Genomic DNA, 25787 nt, shown 5'->3' on the forward strand with positions numbered 1-25787 from the left:
AACATTGCTTAACACTCCGCGCTGTGTGGGCAGGTGCGTGGTCATGGTGGGAGAAGCAGTCATCTATTTGCCCACACAGCGCTGAGTGTTAAGCTCATCTTCCTCAACAATGTTGACTGGCATACCACCTCAAAACTGTTCCGTAGACCTTCACCTGGCACCATAAGGTGGTACTATCCACCCCCCGCCAACCAGCAGAAGATTCCTGTATCTTTTGGGTACCCCGTTGTATGCTGGTAGTTCTAGTGAATGGGCAGGCCTTCTACAGTACGGGGTACTTGGTAGAGTCTGTATGGCCTCTTTGACATATAGGACGTGATTAGTTTTCATAGCAATGCCATGTTGGCATGAGCCCCTATGTGTACATCATGTTCAGCCAGTATGTTCGTGATTACACAGTGTAACATTACTTGTAGTAGTCAGATTGCTTTAATATGAATAAAGTGATATATGCAGAGCAGCGGTATGAATAAATACATTGTAATCACCATGGGAGCTGAAAATGTTAAGACGGGCTGTATGTAATCTTCCAGCAATGTAATTTGTATTAATGAAAGAGTTATTAACAGGAAGCGTAATAATTTGTAGTTAATAACAGTCTCTACATTTTGTTTCTAGATCCCGATAGTGGAGAATGCCTCCCCTAAAAACCCACATACTATTATGCCATGTAATTATATCGTAATGTAATGAAAGTTTAGTGAAAATAGCACTTGGGAGCGGGGAAAGCATAAATTGTACGTTTTTGGAGTGTTACTGAATTAGACAGAGGTGTATAGTCTGAGTGCGAAAACCACACAATCAGTTATTATCACATATGTATAGACCCTTTTTATGGCTGTTGTGCGGAGAATGTTTGGTGTAGTTGAATTGGCTTCTTCTGCGTCTTGGTGGTTCTTGGGATTCTTTTAGACGGAGCGATTTTATCATTCGCACGAGTGAAGGATGGCGGTCAGTTTATACAGGCAGATAAATCGCTCGCAGATTGTTCAGACGTTCGCATACGCTGTATAAGTGATAGCGACTGAATGATCGGCATTTAAACGCAATGATTAGCAAATGAGCCAACAATGTTCATGCCGGCATGAAATGAACGATAAGTAATACCAACGACCCTTTAGCCTGTGATTAAATTGTTGATAGTAGTGTAAAACTCTATCAGCTAGTAGTCGAGTCAGACGTTGTCTGTTGCTGTGTGTAAATTGAGGTACCAAATACAGATTAAATTCATGTTGACCTAACACAGAAATGTTAGTGGAATCACACAGCCATTAAATGTGTAGATGGGTGTCCCAACCCTCCCCTAACAACATATGTTTGGCGCGAGGAGAGAGAAGGATGGGGCAGATGGATTTCAACATGTCTGATCTTTTGTTCTCATGAGATCAGCTATCTGGCAGCAGCTTATTCTCCTCTCCACCATTGAGAACATGAGGCAAGAGTGCATGTGTATTGGGGGGAGGGAGATCACACGAAATAGCTGTTGGCTGAAAAAGCATTCGGCCTGCCAAGGTGCATGACCACCTTGAGGCCTCTCACACATGACCCTCCATAGACTTCTGTAAGTTTTTCTACCTCAGAGACCTTGCTTGGTCATATGGAGCAACAAGGTCTCTGTGGACAACCTACTGTGCACTGCTCTTATTCCAGCTAGGGCAAAATATGGTATATCCCTAGTATATGCTCACATTTGCTAATCAGGAGGGTCTGACTTCAGGAACCTCCACCAATTACGCAAACGAGGGGTCCCAGGAATTTTCTCTGCACAGCAGTACTCCTGCTCAGGCACGTTGCAGAAAATTGCATCACAGCTCCATTCAAATGTGTTCAGCTGAGTTGCAATGTCCATATGGTGTGTGGTTGTCTGTGGCCATCAAAAGGAAAAGATTTAAGATGGTTCTCTGGTACGCCAGCACTGTGACTCCTGCATTCTAGTAACTGGTGAGTGTCTCAGGGACCGGGCATCCAGCAATCAACAAGTGACTGCATAGCTTAGCAATATGATGTCCCTTGCTCTGGCAAAAATACCCCCGTAACTCATCAGTAACAATAAATATGCAGATTTTACAAAGTTTTTTTTTTGCATAGATATGCAAATCCAGGTTACCTTTAAGTGACTTGCTAGAAAAATTGTTGGAATAGGACACAAGATCGTACATGGCAAGTTCAGAGAAGAGCTACCAGGATGGTGTGCGGTCTACAAACCATGTCCTGTGAGGAACGGTTAAAGGATCTGTGAGTGTTAGAAGGAACAGCCCTATTCTCATCTGCACAAGGAAAGACTAGAAGCAATGTGATGAAACGGAAAGGGAGGATACACAAATTAGATACTAGACAGTAAGGGGATCAACGAGTGGAACAGGTTGCCACGGGAGATGGTAAGTTCTCCTTCAAACAGAGGCTGGACAGACATCTGTCTGGGATGATTTAGTGATCCTGCACTGAGCAGGGGGTCGGACCCGATGATCCTGGAGGTCCCTTCCAACTCTACCATTCCATGACATGTAATTTATACTAGTGGCTGAAAGTGTGGCTTCAAATAGTCTCCAGCTGGGGCTATCCATAGAATCCTGCCCTCTTCTGGAAAATATGAATTCGTTGATGCGCCTCATTCTTGTCCGTAGAAGCGGTTTCTCTGCTAGGCCTCTCGTTCAGGAAGTGTTTATCATTGTGTTAAAGTCTCTTATCCCAGACGCCCCTTGACAATGAGCCAATGTAGATAAAAACATGTTAGCCCTTCCTCAATGAAATGGAGAGGAATACACCATAAAAGAGGCGAATGTTACCTTTTTAGGATTTGTCTGTACAGTATTATATGTAGGATATCATTAATTTTGGCTCGGCGAGCGCTTCTCCACAAATATGAAGCAAGTTTTTTAGCATTCGTTAAAATGTATCAATGTTATTATTAGTGACCTTAGCAAGAACTTCGCTCAGAAACAACTACCCTCTCTGTATTCTCTCAGTCGGCACCTCTTCCCACCGAATCCCACATCATGGGTTTTCCTGTAGGATTGTATGTTTAGCTTGCAGCACTAGTTTTTGCTGGTTTCTTGGCTGTTCTGTAATACTTGCACACAGTCTTTTTAGACATATTCTTGCAGCAAATATAGTGTTGCTGTTTTTATGTTGCTTCAAGACCCCAAAATGACTTCATAAAGAGACATATGCTTTAAAAAATAAATAAATAAATAAATAAACTTTCCACAATTTGTACCTGCAGAAGATCTAAGTTCTTATTAAAATGTTAACTGAAAGAAGCACATTCCTTTTAGAAGCCTACTTGGCTCGGAGAGAACTGAAGCCGGCCACACATATCAAATTGTCTTGCCCGTTTGGCAAGCAAAATAATAATTTGAGTATCAAAGCATTTTTATAGACTTCATCTTTTTGTGCGTACGACAAATTAGTTTAAAATTGTCTGAGTGATTCATTTTATGGGCTGCTCAGTGGTTAGCCTTGTAGTCCTGTAGTGCTTGCGTCCTGGACTTCAATTCGATGAGCTACAACCTCTGCTGGAGTCTCTGTGCTCTCCTCCCTTGTTCACATAGGTTAATATAGTTTCCCCTGGATTGGCCTCTGTGTGTTTTATATAAAGTACATTGTGTGCTGCTTTGGGGATGTGAGTGGTGACCGTCGCCGTACAGGGCTGAAGAATATGTTGGTGCCATGTAAGAAACCTGAAATAATGAAATCCAGTCCAAAGAATGAAAGTGCATGAGAAAACTTCTTGTCCTGGACATTTGTACGCTACACGTGATGCCATTCCATACATTGTGGGTGCCGGCTGTTTCTCACAGTTGACACCTGCCAACAATATCCGCAATTGGCGTGAACACGGATTACAGGCTGTTAACCCGTTAAATGCCGCCATCAATTTTGACAACAGCATTTAAATGCCCTTTCTGGAGTTTTCCCTACTTAGCTTTAATGTTGGATAAGGGGCCAACATGTTTCTAACAGTATGCAGGACAGCGCTCCATTGGAGCGCTGTCCTGCATACTGTAGCATACACATGCAGAACAGCCTCCAACATCGAAGCACAATCCTTCATACTTCTAGCTCCTATGTTGGTCAAGGGCCGACACATATTTATATGTGGGGAAATCTTGATGTCGTACACTGGATTGGAAAGGGTTAAAGGGAATCTGTCAGCCCAAACATGCTGCCCAAACTATAGGCAGTAGCTTATAGAGCAGGAGGAGCCAAGCAGATTGATATACCGAATCTTTTCCCATAAAACTATATGCAGTCCCAAACAGCCATTCAGTTGTCATGGTAGTCAGGGCCCCTCTGGAAGCCCCCAGGGCTGCTATTGCAGATTACCTGCAGATTGTGGTATAATGGAATACTATGGCATTACATTATAATGCAGGATCACAAGTTCTAGTGTTCTATGGAAACCAAAGAAAAAATATTTAGAAATTGACTCAACAAGCCCTCAGACAGCTACGTCAATGGATAAATAAGGGCTATGAGAAAGGAGTAGCTGAAAAGGAGAGGAAAAGAAAAAAGGGGGTCTGCATCCTTAAGGGGTTAAAATACTGTACATGATTTCCGTTTCAGGGATAGGTCATGGGTTCAGAAGTCCCGGGCTGTCAGTGCTGCAGTTGGAGTAGATTTTGTATGTTGTTTGATGTGGCCGGTCATGGATGCCGCCAGTTATATTAATGATACAATGTAGAAATCCTTATTTTAGGACTGCAGTCCCAGAAATTCCTGTTATTGTGTATAGATCATTGTTTACTCTAAACAAACATAAATGGCAGTAGTTTCTGGGTTTTTATGGTTGTGACTAGTGGTCTAATCATGTGGTTTATGTAAGATGTCAATGTGTTATCAGAATGCAATAGTTACTTTATTAACAATATCTTATCAAATAATGGTGCTTGTCATTCCTGTCCTCAGCGCATTAGGAGTTAATGTCTGTGCCCTGACTTTTTGGAGGGCACATGGGATGACTGTCTGTTGCCCGGGGTATTGTGGGCTGTCAGGAATCCAGGCATTGTGGGCTCGGCACAGCTGAACAAAGCAGTATTGAGCCCCACTATGCTCTGTTACATTGAAATCTGAGTGGGTCAGGAAATTCCTGACATTGCTGTGGGAACACTCGGAGACCCGCTGCTACAGCGAGTGTGCCGCACACAATATATAGCCGGCCCACCTAGAGAAACAAAACCATGGGCTTCACACTAAAGGCTTCCATCCTTGCCAATGTCAGACCGTGACTATTGTATGATTGTGGAAGAATTTTACTCCGATGGAAAGCTGTGAAAAAATAAATCTACAGTTCAGGAGTCATCCATTTGTACGGCTTTAAATATGACACCCATATCCATTGTGTTGGTCGTTTACTGTTCTACAAGGCTCGTTTATCTGGCCATGCATCTTCTATTAGGAGATCATCTTCATTAGGTGAATCAGCGCTATAACTTGTACATAGAGCTTGAAAAAAGAAATTTCAGTAACCAACCTTTTTGGAGTTGGTCAACTAGCTCCTCGAGGCCGCCGTGTTTAGTCCATCCCTGGTCACAGGACAAGGATCCTGGCAACAGCAAGACGCGTATCAGGAATGGTTTCTAGGTTCTCAGATGGCAAAAAATATATATTTAGACTCCATATCTTATACATAAAGTCTTAGGCCTCGTGTCCACTTGCACGCATGGATTTACATTTTCTTACCTCTCCAGACACTGTGGGGCTCTCCTCTGTGCAGGCCAGATCTTCTTTCTTCTGGCCGCTCGGCACGCTGACACTGTGCACAGTTTTTTTTGTTTTTGTTTTTTTCCCCCCTGCTCTCCTGTGTATCCGCGGCACAGCACAAAAACAGCTGTAGGTGTGCTGCGGGTACGGACAGCTTTCATTGACTTCAATGGAAGCTGTGGGAGCCGTTCCTGCGCAGATCCGCAGAAAAATGGAGCATGCTGCGATTTCTTCCCGTGCGTGCTACCCACTTGCCGGAAAGAAATCACATCCGCATGCACTTAGCTGCCCTACAGATGCTAATGCATTGCTATGGGCAGCAAGACGCACGGAACTCCTGTGCGGGGGCCCCATTACCGATTTTATAACTCGAATCCGCACGTGGACATTGGGCCTAGAGAATAGGAGGTTGGGATTTTTGACTTGTGTACATAAATGCTTGTCGCACTGCTGAGTCTATCCGCTTTTCATCTGTTGCTTTTGTCTAAACTAGTTGATCTTCACTTATATACTTGTATACATAAATGGCTCTTGAAGAGCCTCTGTCAGCACCGTTTCAGAAGCATAAACTACATTAGGCTGCTCCATTGATTTTGTTAATGGTGCTTTCCCTTAATATAAGGAAAATTTAAAAATTGTCATTTAAGGTACTGATTAAGGATGAGCGAGTATACTCGCTAAGGCACTACTCGCTCGAGTAATGTGCCTTAGACGAGTATCTCCCCGCTCGTCCCTAAAGATTCGGGGGCCGCCGCGGGGCGGGGAGCTGCAGGGGAGAGCCGGGAGGAACGGAGGGGAGATCTCTCTCTCCCGCCCGCTCTCCCCTGCTCCTCGCCGCGACTCACCTGTCAGCTGCGGCGGTCCCCGAATCTTTATGGACGAGCAGGGAGATACTCGGCTAAGGCACATTACTCGAGCGAGTAGTGCCTTAGCGAGTATACTCGCTCATCCTTAGTACTGATCTAAAATAAAGTTTTAGCTTAAAGAATATATTTCAGAAAATAAGCTATTGCTTAAAGAGTTTGTCTGCTTTCAACACTCCTTACTTGCTGGAAGGACAGCTTGACAATAAGATGATCATAGTGACCGCCTGATGGGACTGCCAGCAATCCAGGAAACATAAGAGTAAAGGCCCATTTAGATGGAACAATTGGCGTTCACGTTTTATTCATTGGAACAATTTTTTGATGGATAACCGTTAAGTGTAAATGCGAGCCAACGACGTTCACTTTTCGTTTGTCCAGTTTATGCAGGCATAAAAATCATTGCTAACTCGTTCACTAATCGTTCGGTTAAAACAGTCGCTCTCAGTCACTCATACAGCGATTCTGAACGACTTCTTATTTGAATGAGCCAACAATGCGTCTGCCTGTCTAAACAATCCCAAACGAGCTAACAACAACGTCACTCGCTCATTCAAACAGTAATTGTTTGGTGCCAAAGGACCCTTATGGTACTTTTATGTGGGCTGACGGTTGTTTGAGGAATCACCCGAAAGAGCAATTATGGGCAACTGTTGGCCATGTAAACACTACACCCAGTAGGGCTAGTGAGCAAAAATCGCTCACTTGTCGGTCACTTGGTTCTCGGCTCACCTAAAAACCATGTGACAGTCGGCACATGTAAACAGGCGACAGTTCATCTATGAATGACTGCCTGTTTGCTCTGAATGGAGGCGGCCGGCGGGTGGATATCGCGGCACGCTCCACCTCCATTCAATGAGCCATCCTCACAGGAACGATGATCGATGGGACGGCTGTTGGGTGCTTGTTGTCTCATGTAAAAGTACCTTAAATGTCCTTGCAGTGCCATCACAGGGGAAATAGTGCAAAGTCAACGAGCTGTATTGTCCAGGTGACTGATGTGAAGCAAATCTTTGGACTTGGTCTTCACAGCTAAGAGCAGCCTGGCTGCCATGTAATTAAGAGCTTACATTAAAATGATGCAACCAGAACATAAGAATAGAATAATTACAGATATTATAGCTAGTAGTAACTAAGATGAGATTTGGCTTCTGACTTATGTGGACTGTTTTACCCTTCTCTGGATCATCACTCGGGATAATGGATTTGAGAGTCCCGTCACTCCAGAAGTCAGTCTGTCCATGAAACCTGTCATATATAGAAATTAATAGAAAGCACCCTGATTAGTTGGGTGCCAAAAGTATCTTTGTGGCTGCCTCATTCACTGATCGGCAACTTATTTCTTTCCTCCCACAGAGATCCGAGCCCAGTTGTTGGAGCAGCTGAAATGCCTGGATCAGCAGTGCGATCTGCGCACGCAGCTTCTTCAGGATCTGCAGGACTTCTTCCGTAAGAAAGCAGAGATTGAAATGGATTATTCCCGTAACCTGGAGAAGCTCAGCGAACGGTTCCTTTCCAAAACTCGCGGAGCCAAAGATCAACAGTTCAAGTAAGATACAAATGGATTCAAAGGAGCTAAATGATTCATTATCCTAATATTGCTTACTAGATGCCTCCGTATGCTCAATGTCTGCCATACTAGAATGAGTTAAACTACTTGGGTAACGTCTATTAGCACAGCCACCCTACTAAAATAACTAGTGATCCGTCGCACTTTCTAGGCATTTAATTATACTCTATCGCTAACCCATAATTTCGCATTTGGAACAGAATGATAATTTCCGTGGTCAGGCGCACAATCGCAGCTGTGCCGTAGTCGCTTTATTTCTGAGATCCAAATAGTACTGGTGATTTCAGGTAAATAAATGAAAAAAAGGATTGTAGTAGAGAATGTACAAGCACTTTTACAGGTTTCTTGTGTGCTGTCAATATGATGCAGTATGAACACCATATACTATGCAGATCAAAAACTTCAGGCGTAGATTTTGATGAATGGGTCACAGAATACATTACATTTTAATGCCTTCAAGCACCATCATCCAGTTGGTAACCTAGAAGAATATTTTTTTCCGTGAAAATCTGCCTCCATATTGTTACATAGTTAAAGGGAACCTACCACCTGGTTCATGCTGCCAAACCTGAGATGGGTATGTATATTCCGGGAATATATATGTCGCCTTCTGAAACCCTGTGGAATTACAGAATTAACCTACTTTTAAGATCCAACTCAAACAGAGCGCCAAGTCGTTGGGGCGGTGCTGCATTGGCCTCTCTCCGCCTAGAGTGACAGCTCTCTGCCTGTCTCTGTGTATATATAGAGAACTGTCACTCTGATGTGGGCAGGGAAAGCAGCCGGCTCAGTGCCATCCACATGACTTGGAGCCCTTTGTAGACAGGATGTTCAAAGTATGGTTATTCTGAAACGCTGCAGCATGTACCTGATGACAGGTTCCTTTTTAAATACTACCGGTAAGCAGCTACTGGGATAATCAATGTCAGAGAGTATAGAAAATGAGAGGGCAACTACTTTCGGGCCAAGGAAACGCCTAAAGCTGTTGGCGGATTATTTCCACTGACTGCTTTTGACACTTATCTGGTTAATCCATTAAAGAAAACATGTCAGCTGTCCAAACTGCAGGCATCATGTTATAGAGCCGGTGGAGCTGAGCAGATTGATATATAGTTTTATGGGGAAAGATTCAGTATAACTTGTATGTTAATTACTTAAACCTCTGTACATTCTGAGCTGAGCAGTCCAGTGGGCGGAGCTATCAGTGATGGACAGCCTTTCCTGTATGTACAGTCATACAAAGCCGCCAGTCACTGATAGGGCCGCCCACTGGACTGTGCACACTAATGGGGGGCAAAAACTCCAAAACGGATGTCTGTGTATGGTTTTCTGGCTTGGTTTCCTATTCCCAATCGTTGTTGTAAAGACCTGTATAAAGGGTCTGAAATTGATTTAAAGGAATGCTGCCATTCAATAGGTGGCGCTGCTGAGGTATTATTCCATCTGTCTTATTTGCATAAATTACCCAGAGAAGCGTGCATGGCCGTATAAGTCTCCTCACTTTTCAGGTGTCTTGTCACACCCCTTCTGGCTCTCCTTAGGGAGAGACTATGCCATCCCCCGACCCACTCACCCGCTATGTGTCACCACACACTTTTTGGGTACTCTCCTTAAGGAGAGACTTTCGGAATCCATTGGAGCGCTGCCCTGCATACTGTTAGAAACATGTTGTACCTCATCCAACATTGGAGCTATGCAGGGAAACGTAAATATCATATGAGGGTGACACTGGATTGGAAATTGTTAATTTTCAAAAAATTGCTAATAAAATCATCATAACAGGTCATTTTTATGTGTTTCTGGATTCCAAGGAATCCACAGTGCGTTCTCCCACCCAAAATAAATAAGAGCTGGAGAGTGCATGGGTGATAGGGAAATTGGATTGGAAAGGGTTAAGGCTAGGTTCACGCCATGATACTGCATTCTGTTAACAGGCCTTGGTTTCTAAACAACGTATTCCTTTTGAGAAATTACAGCAACTAGATGACCAACTTCTTGGAAAATGTCTAAACCACATCATGATTCTGTGGTTGTACCGCCTTCCTCTAAACCGGCCGTCCTATTGTCATGGAATAAGGATCGGGGATTGCCCTTGCTAACAATGAAAGTGCTTGATACTACAGCACTCACATGGGTCAGTGCCTGCCTACATCTTCAGGAGGGCCACCAGAGGCCTTTAACAAGATGGTAGAGAATGCGAAGAAGTCACAATGAGGTCGTGCTCATCCAATGGGAAAAAGGTATAAAAACGCTAAACTTTAATTTGACCTGCATATAAACAGTATTAAGATCATGTAGAACAAAAATGACCATAACGCATGCTCTAAATCCGTTGACGCGTTTCCAGCCCATCCAGCGCCCTCATGCTGCGTTTACATCGAATATTTATCATTAAGAAAATCACTCAAACAAGCGAAACTGAAGATAATCATTCAATGTAAATGCGAGCCAATGATTGAACGACAATCGTGAGTTTCTCGCTCGTTCAGTTACAGCTGGCATAAATACCAGCCGCGGTTCGTGCAGTTTAACTTCAGATAGGATTGGGAAACCCTGAGCGAGAACTGCACGATTACCAACGAGGGCCGTGTAGTGTAAACCCGCTGCCCCAGCGCGGACTAATGAGAATCGGGAGATTTTCGTTCTGTGTGAAAGGAGCATTAGTCATAGCAGGTGAAATAAACATAACCCCTAGAAGTTATCACATGGTACCAATTATAGCCACATGAGCGTGAGGATAGAACGCCTGAAGTCCTCAGAGCTCATGAGCTATTGCGCAATAATGTCGGCTGGAGAGATCAAAAACATTTCTATTCTTTGGACATATTTGCAGGACCTGCACTGAAGTTTCCACATTGTGAAGTGAAGAACACTATAAATAAAGTTACATCGTGATCCCTAAAATTGACCTTAGGGTGCATTCAGACGACCGTATATCGGCTGGGTTTTCACACCCAGCCGACATACAGTGTCTTTCTCTGCAGGGGGGGAGGCTGGAAGAGTCGGGAGCAGTGCTCTGAGCTCCCGCCCCCTCTCTGCCTCCTCTCCTCCCCCTTGCACTATTTTCAATGAGGAGAGGCGGGATGGGGTTGGAGCTAATTCCCCAAAAAACTTAGCCCCACCCCTGTTCTGCCTCCTCTCATTGCAAATAGTGCAGAGGGGTGGAGAGGGGGGGTGGAGAGGAGGCAGAAAGGGGGCGGGTGCTCAGTGCACTGCCCCCGACTCTTCCAGCCTCCTCCCCCTGCAGAGAGAGACGCTGTATATCGGCTGGGCGTGAAAACCCGGCTGATATACGGTCGTGTGAATGGGCCCTAAGATAGGATTTTCTTTTCTAAACCCTCAAGAGTTTAGACTTCCCAAGCACAACCTAATGACACACCTGATGGGATCAGGGATTTAGCACTAGCTATTGCCATGGAGATTTTATTTTGTCCTTGACATATAAAAAACTGCTCTCTGTCATTGTTACTCCCCCAATCCCCCCTCACCCCTTCATCTCCCACCCCATCCAGTACTTGGATCTTCAGATGCTCCCAACCGATGTTTGTGATGCCAAAAGTATGGCGCATAACTGCTGAAGCCATTGAATGGCTGCAGCATCGGTGTGTCCTTGCTAGCTGGGATTGATGGGACTGGCGGAGCATCAGCTGGTTATGTGGGGAGCACCAAGCTCTTTTTTTTCTCTGTTTTTTTTTTTTTCTTCCTTAATTCACCAAGAATTAAACAACCCTTTTTAACTAGTAAGCAAGTTTTTCTTCATTACAAATTAATGAATGCACAATAGATCTGCTCTACCATTTTTGGAGGCAACTTACACAATATACATTTAATGTAAAAACCACCCCTTCCCGTGTGTGTGTGTGTGTGTGTGTGTGTGTGTGTGTGTGTGTGTGTGTGTGTGTGTGTGTGTGTGTGTGTGTGTGTGTGTGTGTGTGTGTGTGTGTGTGTGTGTGTGTGTAGCAGGACCCTCACCCCTAATGTTTCCATCAGCTGATTACTATAAGTAACCGTGGTTTTTATATTTTTGTGCTAGCTGTGTAAGCGCTGCGGAATGTGTTAGCGCTATATAAATAAAGATGATGATGATAATCATTGTCGGTAACATCCCTCCCCTAGAATGATACTTTCTCTGTGTGATTGTAACGTTGATATAAGTGAGTGATTACAATATCAGAGCAAAAGCATCATTTATTGTGGAGAACTGATCCCTTGTAGGGAGGCTCTAGTATCCTGTTGTATCGCCTCTAGCTTAGATACAAGATGTGATACAGGCATGCATGGAGCCTCTAGTACCCCGTTGTACTGCCTCTAGCTTGGATGCAACATGTAATATGGGCAGGTATGGAGGCTCTAGTACCCTGTTGTACCACCTATAGCTTGGATACAAGATGTGATACAGGCAGGCATGAAGGCTCTAGTACCCTGTTGTACCGCCTCTAGCTTGGATACAAGATGTGATACGGGTGGGCATGGAGGCTCTAGTACCCTGTTGTACCGCCTCTAGCTTGGATACAAGATGTGATACGGGTGGGCATGGAGGCTCTAGTACCCTGTTGTACCGCCTCTAGCTTGGATACAAGATGTGATACGGGCGGGCATGGAGGCATAAAGGTTCTGTATGGTATCCTGCAACATATCGCTTCACATTTTCTGTAACTGAGCCACTCTATCATGTAAACTGGTAGGTTGTGGAAGTAGTTGCCCCAATGGTCTCATACATGTTCTTTTTCTAATTAAATCTGCCGACTGGGCAGCCACAGAAGTGGGACAATGTTGTGGGGACATTCCTGTATCCCCCTTGTGTGTGCGGACGAGCATTATCCTGCTGCCTCTTGGAAGCCCCCATGAGAGGGACACGTGGCTGCAGGATGTCCTGGACATATTGCTGAACTGTTTTTGTCCCTCGTACCACTCCTAGGGGTGGGTGACTGTTGTATGCGATGACCCCTCCCCCCCCAGACCATCACACCAGCAGGGGGCAGTGTGCTGCTCCACAGCAGCACCAACAATGTTTTCTAGGGGTGGGATTGTCTTTTTTTGACAATAAGTGTATATTACTTGAAGTGGTTTTTTTTTTGTAATGAAATATGTTGCTTTATATCGAAGAACATTTTTGGGTAATTTTATCGCGGTATAAACCCATAATGACCCTTTCCTACAAAACATTGGCTACAGTTGTCCCTGCCTAGTGCCGCTAACCTAGATCCTTTCATACGTTGATGGTTAACACTTGCTGTCATCTCATGTGAATTGTCACATTATAAAAGCCAGGGACATGTGATGTAAAAACTCCAGTCTGCCATTTTTCTAGTTTCCTGGAGTGCAGGGCCGGTGTTTAGTAAGTCAGCATGCAGCGGTATCTGGCGTATGTCTCTTCCTGACCGTTCTAGTAAACAGCAGATGTTTTGTGCAGAGGCCGATGGAATTCCTGACATTCCAGTTGTAGCTCCGAGAACAGGAGGGTCGGCCTGTTTTTCACAGAACTATTTAAAAAATGGGTCAGCCTTGTCATGGCCTGAAAGAAACTGCAGCCAGAGCTTGGATAAAAGATCTTGGCCGCTCGCTCACCAAGTGCCCTTGTCACCAAATGTGTGCGGTTAGAGAATGACAAGTCCCATTCCTGGACAGTTATTTTATCGAGCTCCATGTAGCTCCAAATATTGGTCCCCTTTCCTAAAATAATGCGTGGCATGAGCAAAGCAAGTACTCAAAAGCTGTTGGGTGACCTTTTTGTTCACCGCTCGTAACCCACCCGTAACTCTGCGTGTTTGCTTTAAACAACTTTATTATGCTTGTAATAGAAAGTCCACATAAAAAAAAACGTTTAATAACTTGTGCCCAGTTATTTCCTCACTTATTATATGCTTTATTAGTAAAGAGGAAAGCCGAAAACTGCGACATGCTCTTTTATTGTGCAATTCTACATCAGAATCCTAAAATGCGATGCTGATAGAGTATCTAACAACCACTGGCGTAACTATAGGGGATGCGGTTGCACTTGAGCCCAGGAGCCTTAGGGGGCCCATAAGGCCTCTCTTCTCCATATAGGTAGCCCAGTACTATGAATAAAGCATTATAGTAGGGGGCCCTGTTACAGGTTTTGCATTGGGGCCCAGAAGCTTCAAGTTACGCCTCTGGTAACAAGCCTCAGAATACATTCATAGCCCACTGTGTAGGGACTGGACCAGAATTTCCACTAATTTGTATTAAATGGGAAGTTTTCTTGCATGTTTTGATGCAATCTTGGCCATAAAGGGGTGAACATTTATGTACCATACATTTTTTTAAAATCAAATGTTCCATATGGGGGTACAGTCACATTGATAAACTGCATACAAGTTTTGGATTACTTATGACAACGGAATACATGTATGTTGAAACCTAATTCTATCTGCCGCCCCCTTCTTGCCCTGCACGTTTTACAGTATACATGGCTTTTCAAGCGGTATACAACAACACTTGTCGATGAGCAGATCAAACCTCAGGTTAGGCACCTTTTTACATTGAACAGTTATCATTCAGATTCTTGCTGGATCTCCGGAATAATCTGTTTATTATTCGTGTATGCATAGAAATCAAACAACGATCATCCCTCCTGAACAGGCAGTCGTTCATCTATGAACAACTGCCTGTTTGCTCTTGACTGCTCACCTCTATTCACTGTAATCTCCGCCTCTGGTTACTGAGTGATAATCACTTCTGTGTGAAAGCGCATGAGTGACTATCGCTGGAACAACTCTCGGCCATTTCTGCACCCCACATTCGTCCCGTGTAAAGGTGCCCCCAGTGGGAGTCCTGTTTACAGTGACTAGAAGCAGAATAAATCTTATAGAAGCATAAATTCTCATGTATCGTTCCGTCAAGACATACATTTAGGCCGGACTCGCATAGGTCTATGTGCCAAAAGGCATACATAAGCAAAGCAGACGTGCGTATGTGCATACTACTGCAGGGCTGTTTCACATGGGTGCAGGACACTGCTGCATCCGGATATAATGGGCCATTTAGCTTAATTAGTTCCAGATGTGTTACTTTCCACACGAAATTGCACAGTTGGCGGGTATTGAGTGTGTATTTGCGCACCTCCCTTAGACTTCTGTAGGGCCTTTGGTGCACAAAAATAGAGCATGCTGCGTGTTTTGGGGGTTTTTTTCACGCTCGCAGAATGCACACACAAGAAACACGTAATAAGAATGAACCTATTGAGTTCAATGGATCTTCTGCGTATTGTGCACGCAATCTTTGCATGTGCAGATATGTGCGCAAACTCATCCCCACCCCCACCCCCTTCCCCCTTGTAAGTCTCCCCCCCCCCCCCCTCATACTGAAGGTGGCAGCTTTCTGGAGTCTACAGAGAAGTTTTGTGGTGCTGAGTGCCAAATGAGTAGCATAAAAGAAATGGCTTTATTTATGGCTTTATAGAAAAATCCTGAGGCCACGCCATAGGGCACTGCCTCGCCTGGGCCACGCCATAGGGCACTGCCTCGCCTGGGCCACGCCATAGGGCACTGCCTCGCCTGGGCCACGCCATAGGGCACTGCCTCGCCTGGGCCACGCCATAGGGCACTGCCTCGCCTGGGCCACGCCATAGGGCACTGCCTCGCCTGGGCCACGCCATAGGGCACTGCCTCGCCTGGGCCACGCCATAGGGCACTGCCTCGCCTGCGCCACGCCATAGGGCACAGCCTCGCCTGCGCTACGCCATAGGGCACAGCCTCCCCTGCGCCACGCCATAGGGCCCTGCACCACGCCACAGGGCACTGCTGCACCTGCACTACGCCATAGGGCCATGCACCACGCCATAGGGACTAATAGCACACTAACTGAGGTTCCTTCTCAGCACTTTTGCTGCTGCTGAGCTCAATTGAATTCTTACCTGCTGCCAACGTTCTTGTGTCCAGCTGGTCTAGCGTTCATCTGCTTCCTGCAGGATTCATTGCTTTGAACTCTCCTTCTGGAGCCAAAGAAACTAATTTTCAAGCCTGTTTTGTGTGTGTGTCCCTGTAGCTTCATACCCTTACAGGGATTAAACAAGAAAATAGTTTACTTGCAATACAAATGTTTCTCATGTAAAATTATGGATATTGTAGGAAACTGCTTTTTTTTTTTTCAGATGATGGTAAACTTAACGCTGTTTCTGTAGTGCCTGCCACGAAAAACAGAAAATTGTTCAAGCAGGAACAATGAGTATCCTGAGCAGTGTAGCCGATGAGACCTCAATCAGTCTATACCAGTAGGGGGCATCAGCCCGAGCTCACTAGTTACATGCAGAAATATTTAGCCTTGAATATAAATCCCCGCCGCTCCCCATATTTCGGTTTGCTGTATGATCGCCATTTACATGCAAATGTTGATACATTTGTGGTTACTCGATCAGAAAATGCATGCTGGCGAGTAGGACTGTTCAGCACTAGTATTGATATAAGCTGATGATCTTGGTTAGGGCTTTCCTAAAATCACTAGGTATTAATCTTACGGTATTTTTTATGATGGATATTATGTCGTACACGCACGCGATGCTAGGAAGACGTTCACAATTAGTGGTTGTGCATCCTACTCCGTAACAGCCTGCTGCCGATGGAGAATACCCCTGTGTAACAGAACCGTGCGCCTCTGCTTCACTCTATTCTTGCATCAACACTGTATTCTTTCAGCAACAAAGTATCACACCCTTTAAAGACTTCATTTTCCTCGGATCTAAAATCGACGGTAATGGAGAATCAGGACCCGAAATAAAAGAAAGGGATTGCACTAGGTCACAGCGCAATGTTAGTTATGGATATGGCCTGGAAAAACAAAGACGTGATAACCATTGCAATGACATGCCGAATAGTCAGCGCAATCATCTTCCCAATCACAGTTTATGGCTGCGAAAGTTGGACTTGGAATGGATTACAGGAAGATTGATGCCTTCGAACTTTGGTGCTGGAGGAAACTCCTAATAATTCCTTGGACCACCAAGATCACAAACAAAACAGTCCTAGACCACATCAAACCAAAGTTTTCATTGGAGGTCAAAATTACGAAATAGAGACTCTCCTACTTCGGCCACATTAGGTGAACTAATTTATTAGAAACATGGATAATGCTTGGACTAATCAGCGGCAAAAGAAGACTGCGGCCGCCAAAGAACGCGCTGGCCTGATCCTATGAAAGCTGACGCCAACATGCAAACGATCAAACTGAAAAAATCTGTACAAAACGGGACCACGTGGTGAGGACTGAACCATACAGTGTCCGAGAGCCGCCCCGACTAAACGGATAAAGATAGGTAGCTAGACCCTTTAAATAATACTTAAAGGAACACTCCAGGGAAAATCAGCACTTTGTACATTGCCTGAGGGGGTGCTGCATGACCAGGCCTTTTACACTGGCAGGCTTTCGGGGAATGAGTGCTGCCCAACGTTTTTGCGTGTCAATCAGCATTCATTCAGCTCTTTAAAGCTCTATTTACATGGAGCGATCACCAGTATTGTATGTGCCCGAGCTATACATTGGTGAGATCATTCAGATGCATACAGTTCCATCGTTGGTAACTCATCACTGCCCAAGGTGTTGCCGACAACTGGTGATTTTTTAATGCCGTTAGCAAGGTGCGATCACCCCACAAATGAGCATTTGGTGGATCACCGGCACCTTCACAAATGGCAACATTTGGCTGAATAAACATTTGGCCAATTTTGCTGCCACTTGGTAGCCCATGTAAGAGGCTATAGAGATTCAAAACCTCTAAATGCAGGATGGAGGATTTAGGTTGTGAATGTAGCTTTGTATTTGTTACACTGGAGAGACAATTGTATAGAGTAAACTCCAAGAAGGCGTTTGATGAAGGCGTCCATTCCTCCAGGAGGACAGGCTGTTGTCCTCAGTAGTGGAGATGCACAGTAATGAGGTAGAAGAACTACAATACATTAGTATAGTCCTTCGTCATCTGAGATGAGATCGGACATAGTACATTAGGATGACACGAGATCATGTTGCATTCTTCCGGACAAGTAACATTTGTGTTTACCCACACACTATCACAACATGTACGGTGGCCTCTTCTAAGTGAAGCATGCCATTGAATACGACAGATTGCTCCCCACTCTAATTGTCAATGACATGAACCTAGTAAAAGGCCCTTGCCACATAAGAATGGTCCCCATGTAGATCTACTGTGCCGTTCCTTCTGACTTCTGCTTACACTTGGTGGGGCCATTTGTTATCGCAGTGCTCATGATTATTCTTTTCCTAACGACCTATTTGAAGGCCTCTTCGGTTCAGTTCTTGATTTATGTTTGTGAAGGGAGGATCTTTTAGCTTATTTTACGGCTTCCCTTTCTTAAATAATACGTGAAGGAGTTTTGTGTACTTCCTGGATGAATTTGAAACCAAAAAAGGGGAAGATTGTGTGACTTGTAAAAACGAGAGCGAGTTCTGAGGAATAACACAGGTTTCCTGACTTTTACTTGACTTGGTATATTCTAGGCAAACTGCGCAGCCACAAGTAATGTAGTGTAGAGAGTTCGAGCTTTGATATCGAAATACTTGGTTGCAGTGTGAATGTGGGTGCGTTCACACTGTGCGTTACTCTGCATTACTGTCATTGACCATGCTTTTGTGTCCTCAAAAGGAGTTGGGAACCCACAAAATCGGGTCACACAGAGCCCAAAGTTTGCACCTCTTGTTGTTCTGTTTCCTCTAGTTCTGTTGTGGCTTGCATCGGATTACTATTTTTGGGTATCCGTACAGAAGCCCCTCTTTGGAAACTCAACAAACTGCTGAAACACAGCCTGAAACTTTATGGCCCATTTCCACTAGACGAGCTTTTGGGGAAATGATTTCCGGCACTCATCCCAGTGTTGCCCATATTATTGCTGGCTTTGTGCACAGCGCTGCCGGCATGTAGGTAGATCGGGCCAGGGAGTGCTCTTCTCCCACCCACCTCCATTCACAGTAAGCAGCAGTCGTTCAGAAGTGATCAACTGCTGTTTGCATGGAACGATACATCGTTCTGTTTTCTGCATGCATTTACATGGAACAATTCAAATTTGCACGGCAGCCTGAACAATAATCATCCCGTCTAAGTTGGCCATTAATGTAAATTTATCTAAGCAGAGGGCTAAGGGTACTATTACACAGAACAATTCCCCCCCCCCCCCCCCCCCCCCGAACGATAAAAGCGCCTTAAGTCCTCCAGTTTTTTTTTTCTTTATGACACACTATGGGGCAGATTTGTTAATGTATTAAATAAATCTTGTTATTTGTATAGCGCCAACCTATTCCACAGTGCTTTCAGGTAACTATTATTTATTACCCCCTAGCAAGATGGGTACTCATTTTACCGACCTTGGAAGGATGGAAGGCTGAGTCAACCTTCAGCCGGCTACCTGAATCAAGCGGGGATTGAACTTGCAACCTTCAGGTCGTAGGCGCCACCAAGGCTCTATTACATCTGCTTTCTGTTGTAAATACACTAGAAATGGGGAATTTGGTTGAGCTCCATATTTATGAAGCCTGTGTGCTTGTGTTCAGCCCTTAATAACCTCCTTGACTTTGGTGCTTTCTGTATACGTCCTAGGAGAACAGTTATCTCTTCCTCTTGTCTCTCTCTGTATAAAGCTGGCCATACACTTGAGTGGAGGGTTGCCTAAAATGACCCATTTTGCATTTCGGCCAATAGATATCCCAAATGCATGGCCAGCATAAGACAGCTGGCAGCCAAAGAAGCCTTACCCTCCCTGCTGTTATCTGCATTAGGAGACCCAGAATATAAAGCCTTGCCCTGCAGTCCTGCCTGTTCATCTGCCTGAAAATCGGAAGTAAAAGCTGATGATAGGAAAGTAACACCTATGGACACGATTAATTAGGATAGTCTTAAAGGGGTTGTACCAGAATTTCAAGTTATCCCCTATACAGAGGATCAGGGAGAACCTGTTGACTGGTGGGGCTGGCGACTCCCCCTTCATATCCTATATCCCGCTCTCCTGTCGCTGTGGGGGTCACTTCTCGCCCTGCAGTTACTTCCTCCTTAATGAAGCACAAGCTGCACATTCAAGGTCATTGCGCCATTCATTTCAATAACTGAGTATGTGCCGCTCGGCTATCTCTGCACTCTACGACCCCGTGTACCTGTCTTCCTTCTTCATTATCTGTACTGTGGATGGTCCGGACAGTGAACTGTCAGACATGTGCAGTACTGATTTTCTTTCAAATGTTTGTTTTTCCCACACCATTGCTACACGGCTACCCACAACCTATCTGCAATGTCAATTGCGGAAGGGCTGCCGGTCAGACAGCTTCCACTGGCTTCGCCTATCGCAGATTCCGCAGTGCAAATCTGTTTGTTTGCAAGCTGCCTTAATCTCAAATGTGTTACCACAAATTGTTGTAAAACAAGAGCCGAAATTAATGTGCTAGAAGTTAAAGGGGTTGTCCCGCGGCAGCAAGTGGGTCTATACACTTCTGTATGGCCATAATAATGCACTTTGTAATATACATTGTGCATTAATTATGAGCCATACAGAAGTTATAAAAAGTTTTATACTTACCTGCTCCGTTGCTGGCGTCCTCGTCTCCATGGTGCCGACTAATTTTCGCCCTCCGATGGCCAAATTAGCCGCGCTTGCGCAGTCCGGGTCTTCTGCTTTCTTCTATGGAGCCTTTCGTGCAGGATGCCGGCTCCGTGTAGCTCCGCCCCGTCACGTGCCGATTCCAGCCAATCAGGAGGCTGGAATCGGCAATGGACCGCACAGAAGAGCTGCGGTCCACGGAAGAAGAGGATTCCGGCGGCCATCTTCACAGGTAAGTATAGAAGTCACCGAAGCGCGGGGATTAAGGTAAGCGCTCCGGTAAGCTTTCTGTACGTCCCTGCATCGGGGTTGTCTCGCGCCGAACGGGGGGGGGTTGAAAAAAAACAAAAACCCGTTTCGGCGCGGGACAACCCCTTTAAGATGTATCATTAAAGAGTGTTTTTAGACGTACTGATAGGTGGCACCGTGGAGGTATTATTCCATCTCCCTTATTTGCATATTACCCAAAAGAGCGTAAATGGCCTTTTGAGTCTCCTCACTTACCGTCTAGGGTGCTCTTCCTAAGGAGAAAAGATAGCGTTTCTGACCCACATCACAGGCTTCTCACTAGCAAAGCCAGACTCCTACTGTACAACGATGAAGGGCAAACACCCTGAAACAGCTGTCTGTACATAGAGTCTGGCTTTGCTTTTAATTCCCACCAGTCATTGTTACAAGGCTTGTTAAAGAGTCTGGCTTGAAGGAATGCTGCCTACTAGAGATGAGCGAATCTACTCTTTTCGCGTAATTACTCGATCAAGCACTGCGATTTTCGAGTACTTCAGTACTCGGGTGAAAAGATTCGGGGGGGGGGGGGGGGGGCGGGTTGGAGGCGTGGCGGTGCGGGGGGTAGCAGCCGGGAACGGGGGAGCCCTCTCCCCCCCCACTCCCCGCTGCAACCCCCCACTCACCCACAGCGCCCCCCCGAATCTTTTCGCCCGAGTACGGAAGTACTCGAAAATCGCGGTACTCGGGCGAAAAAGGGGCGTGACCGAGTAGGCTCGCTCATCTCTACTGCCTACCAATAGGTGGTGTTGTGGAGGTGGTATTCCATCTCCCTTATTTAGAGGGAACGATTATCATTCAAAGAACGAGCGTGAACCATATCGCTCAGTTTAAACTTCAGCTAACGGCTGCAACCAGAATAGCTCGCTCTTTGTTCATTGTTCAGTTTCTGCAAGCATGAAAACCATCCTTTGCTTCTTCACTTGTCATTCCGTTTAAACAGCGCTCGTTTAGCGTCTCCGATAATGTGAACACTGAACGAGAAGTGAACCGTTCTTGTTGAACGAGTCAATGATGAATCTTCCTGTGTAAACCGGCTGCGCGAGTGAGCTGGTGATGACGTCATTCGCTCGTGCAGAGGAGAGCGTGCCGTCTAAGAGGACTCTCACATGGATGATTAGGGATGAGGGTGTCATTGCTGTTGGCGGAGAGCCCATAAGTCTATGTAATGTTCTGTAACAACGCAGGAGTAGACTGTAGCCAAGATAGAGCAGATACTTTGTATTATTCTGTTCTGTACTGGTTTGGCTGCTATCAGAATACATTCTGTATGTTTAGCCATACACATTGATAGATCTTTCTAATCTGCATCCTACAAATGACCTTAAATCTATTCTCAAACATCAGGATAAATCCCAAGCAGTTTAATTCACTCTAGACCTTATGTGGGGGTTGGAGAATATCACAGCCCAATATAACCCAAATCCATTTAATCCCTCCTCCCCTTCAAAGTGCTTAGTGTGAACTTCGCTTTTAGTTGCCAGAGGTGGGATTAACCCTTTCCAGGTAAGAGTTTGTAGAGTAAGTACCATATTCTTCTTGATAGCTGAACATTATCGTGGTGATTTAATACTGCATTTGCACAAAGTACAAGGGAGGTTGTGACACAACTGAAGGGCTGGTGGCCATTGGTTCACTCTCTTTTCCCGTGTTTTCCATCCCTATGAGTTTCCACTACACCAGTGTTTTCCCAACTCCAGAACAGGTTTTCAGGATTCCCTTAGTATTACACAGCTGATATAATTATTGTCAGTGTGTCAGAAATGGCCACAAGTGTTCTCTTCATAGAGTATCCTAAAAACATGAGCTATTGGTGGGTCTTGAGGATGGGAGATGTAGATGCACGTACTGTTCATTGGGTTACGGATCTGAAGAACCCGAATTAACCTGGATTTGATTCCTGACGCTATTCATTTCGGTTATTGGTCCTATTTTCAGGCTGGGTTGTCTGGCCATAATATTGCTGCAGAGATGTGCCTTATTCTACTAGTCTAGATCCATTCACACATAAGCATGTATCGTATACGAGCTCATAGGAAGAGGTCACGTTTAGATAAGTCGATTCTCGTTTGCTTTGACAGGCAGATCATCGTTGGCTCATTCTAACGAGAATCATTCGGAATCATTCATCTATATATATAAAATTGAATGTATGCCTGTGTGTGTGTCTGTCTGTTTGTCCTTTATGCGCTACTACACCATTCATCCGATCGCCATGAAACTTTGGGAAGTTGTTGAGTACACTCCTGGGAAGATTATAGGCATAGTACATTTATGCTACGATAAATGGCGCGCGCGCGCGTCGTCGACAGTTACGACCCCCCCCACGTAGATCGTTCTATTTCCATCATTGCCACTAATTCTCTCACTTCCCGATGTTGTAGAAACATGAAATTTGGCACGAGCATTGATTATGTCATAAATAGGAAAAGCTAATGGGTCCCAACTCGATTATTCAATTGTAGGCGCCAAAGAATTAGCGTCCAAATTTTACATACGGAATGTAATTTTCTCACTTTCCGGTGTCATAGAAACGTAAAATTTGGCACGAGCATTGATTATGTCATAAATAGGAAAAGTTAATAGGTCCCAACTCGATTTATTAAATTCTCTGCGCAAAAGAATTAGCATCCACATTTTACGTACGGAATGTAATTTTGTCACATAGAAACTTGAAATTTGGCACGGGCATTGAATATGTCATAAATAGGAAACGCTAATGGGTCCCAACTCGATTATTCAGTTCTATGCGCCAAAGAATTAGCGTCCAAATTTTACATACGGAATCGAATTCTCTCGCTTCCCAATGTAATACAAACTTGAAATTTGACATGAGCATTGATTATGTTATAAATAGGAAAAGTTAATGGGTCCCAACTCGATTATTCAATTCTAGGCGCAAAAGAATTGGCGTCCAAATTTTACGTACGGAATCTAATTTTCTCGCTTCCCAATGTCATAGAAACTTGAAATTCGGCACGAGCATTGATTATGTCATAAATAGGAAAAGTTAATGGGTCCCAACTCGATTATTCAATTCTAAGCGCCAAAGAATTAGCGTCCAAATTTTACGCTAATAGAAACGTGAAATTTGGCACAAGCATTGATTATGTCATAAATAGGAAAAGCTAATGGGTCCCAACTCGATTATTCAATTCTATGCACAAAAGAATGAGCGTCCAAATTTTACGTACGGAATGTAATTTTCTCACTTTCCGGTGTCATAGAAACGTGAAATTTGGCACGAGCATTGATTATGACATAAATAGGAAAAGTTAATGGGAAGTTGTTGAGTACACTCCTGGGAAGATTACTGGCATAGTACAACTATCCTACGATAGGTGGGGTGCGTGCGAGCGTCGTTGACAGTTATGCCCCCCAGACAAAGATCGTTTGATTTCCATCTCAAGCACAAAAGCAAAAGGCATTACGAGTAACGGGATGCGTGTTCAACTACAAAATGATGCATCCGCCGAACGTTTCGCAAGACAATTGCTGGATATTGAGAATGCTGAGGTAAAATAAAAGCTGTGCTGTGATTGGTTGCTATATATTATACCGCTGAGGTAAAATCAATGCTTCACTGTGATTCGTTGCTATTTTTTATATTGCTGAGGCAGAATAAAAGTTGCGCTGTGATTGGTTGTTATTTCTCTTACTGCTGACGTAACATGAAAGCTGTGCTGTGATTGGTTGTTATATATTATACCGCTGAGGTAACATGAAAGCTGCACTGTGATTGGTTGTTATATTTTATACTGCTAAGGTAACATATAAGCTGTGCTGTGATTGGGTGTTATATATTATAAAGCTGAGGTAACATCAAAGCTGCGCTGTGATTGGTTGTTATTAGAGATGAGCGAACGTGATCGGCTCCGCCCCTTTTCGCCCGAACACCGAACTTTGCGAGCAATTCCGTGCTCGGGCGAAAAAAGTTCGGGGGTCGCCGTGGCAGCGCGGGGGGGGGGGGGGGGGGGGGTGCGGCGGGGAGTGGGGGGGAGAGGGAGAGAGAGAGGGCTCCCCCCTGTTCCCCGCTGCTGCCGCCCGCGCCGCCGCGCCTCTCCCCGCCCCCCGGCGCCCCCCGAAGCTTTACGCGCGGACACTGAAGTCCTCGGCAAAGCCGGTGTCCGGGAGCGTAAGTGTTCGTTAAGAACACGTTCACTCATCTCTAGTTGTTATATATTATACCACTGAGGTAACCTAAAAAAACTGCGCTGTGATTGGTTATTATCTAGATATATAAAAACGAATGTATGTCTGTCTGTCTTCGCAGCAACGCACGACGGGTAAGCTAGTTCCTTATATAAGCAAATACAGGGACTAAACGATCAGTGTTTAAACTGAACGATAAGCAAAAGAGCCGACCATGATTCTTATGTACGAAATGATTGGCAAACGATTCTCATTCACTTTCGCTCGTTTGAACGAATTGTTCCATCTAAAAGCACCCTAAGGCCACTATCACACAAGCGTTTGGAAAAAAATAAATAAATGAAAAAAAAAGTGTATGTGAGCTTTTGCCTTTGCTTTGCTGCATATCTTGTGCAGTAACAACGCAGGCAAAACAAGCTGACATCACCATTTCCCCATCCCCCTCCTGGTGGCATGGTAAGCAGCGTTAAAAACGCTGTAAGACGCTGTACATGGCGGTTTTAACACCTCCTATTCATGTCAATGGGTAATGCAGTGTGTCATAATTGCACTGCAATACCCAAAAATAGAACATACAGCAATCGTTTCACCATGTATTATAAAAGCACTAAAACGCTCGTCTAAGATGCCCCATTGAAATAAATGGGAGCTTACTGCAGT

General features: G+C 44.8%; 1 protein-coding gene across 3 annotated transcripts in view; it reads left to right on the forward strand.

Moving 5' to 3' along the window:
- Positions 1 to 25787, forward strand: part of SRGAP2 (SLIT-ROBO Rho GTPase activating protein 2) — a 143822-nt gene that overhangs the window by 54392 nt on the left and 63643 nt on the right. For all 3 annotated transcript variants that reach the window (XM_066600191.1, XM_066600193.1, XM_066600192.1), the window contains exon 3: positions 7923 to 8115. In XM_066600191.1, coding sequence (XP_066456288.1) covers positions 7923 to 8115 — 193 coding nt within the window. The remainder of the gene's footprint in view (positions 1 to 7922; positions 8116 to 25787) is intronic.

Source organism: Eleutherodactylus coqui, chromosome 4, assembly GCF_035609145.1.
Source record: "Eleutherodactylus coqui strain aEleCoq1 chromosome 4, aEleCoq1.hap1, whole genome shotgun sequence".
Taxonomy (NCBI): domain Eukaryota; kingdom Metazoa; phylum Chordata; class Amphibia; order Anura; family Eleutherodactylidae; genus Eleutherodactylus; species Eleutherodactylus coqui.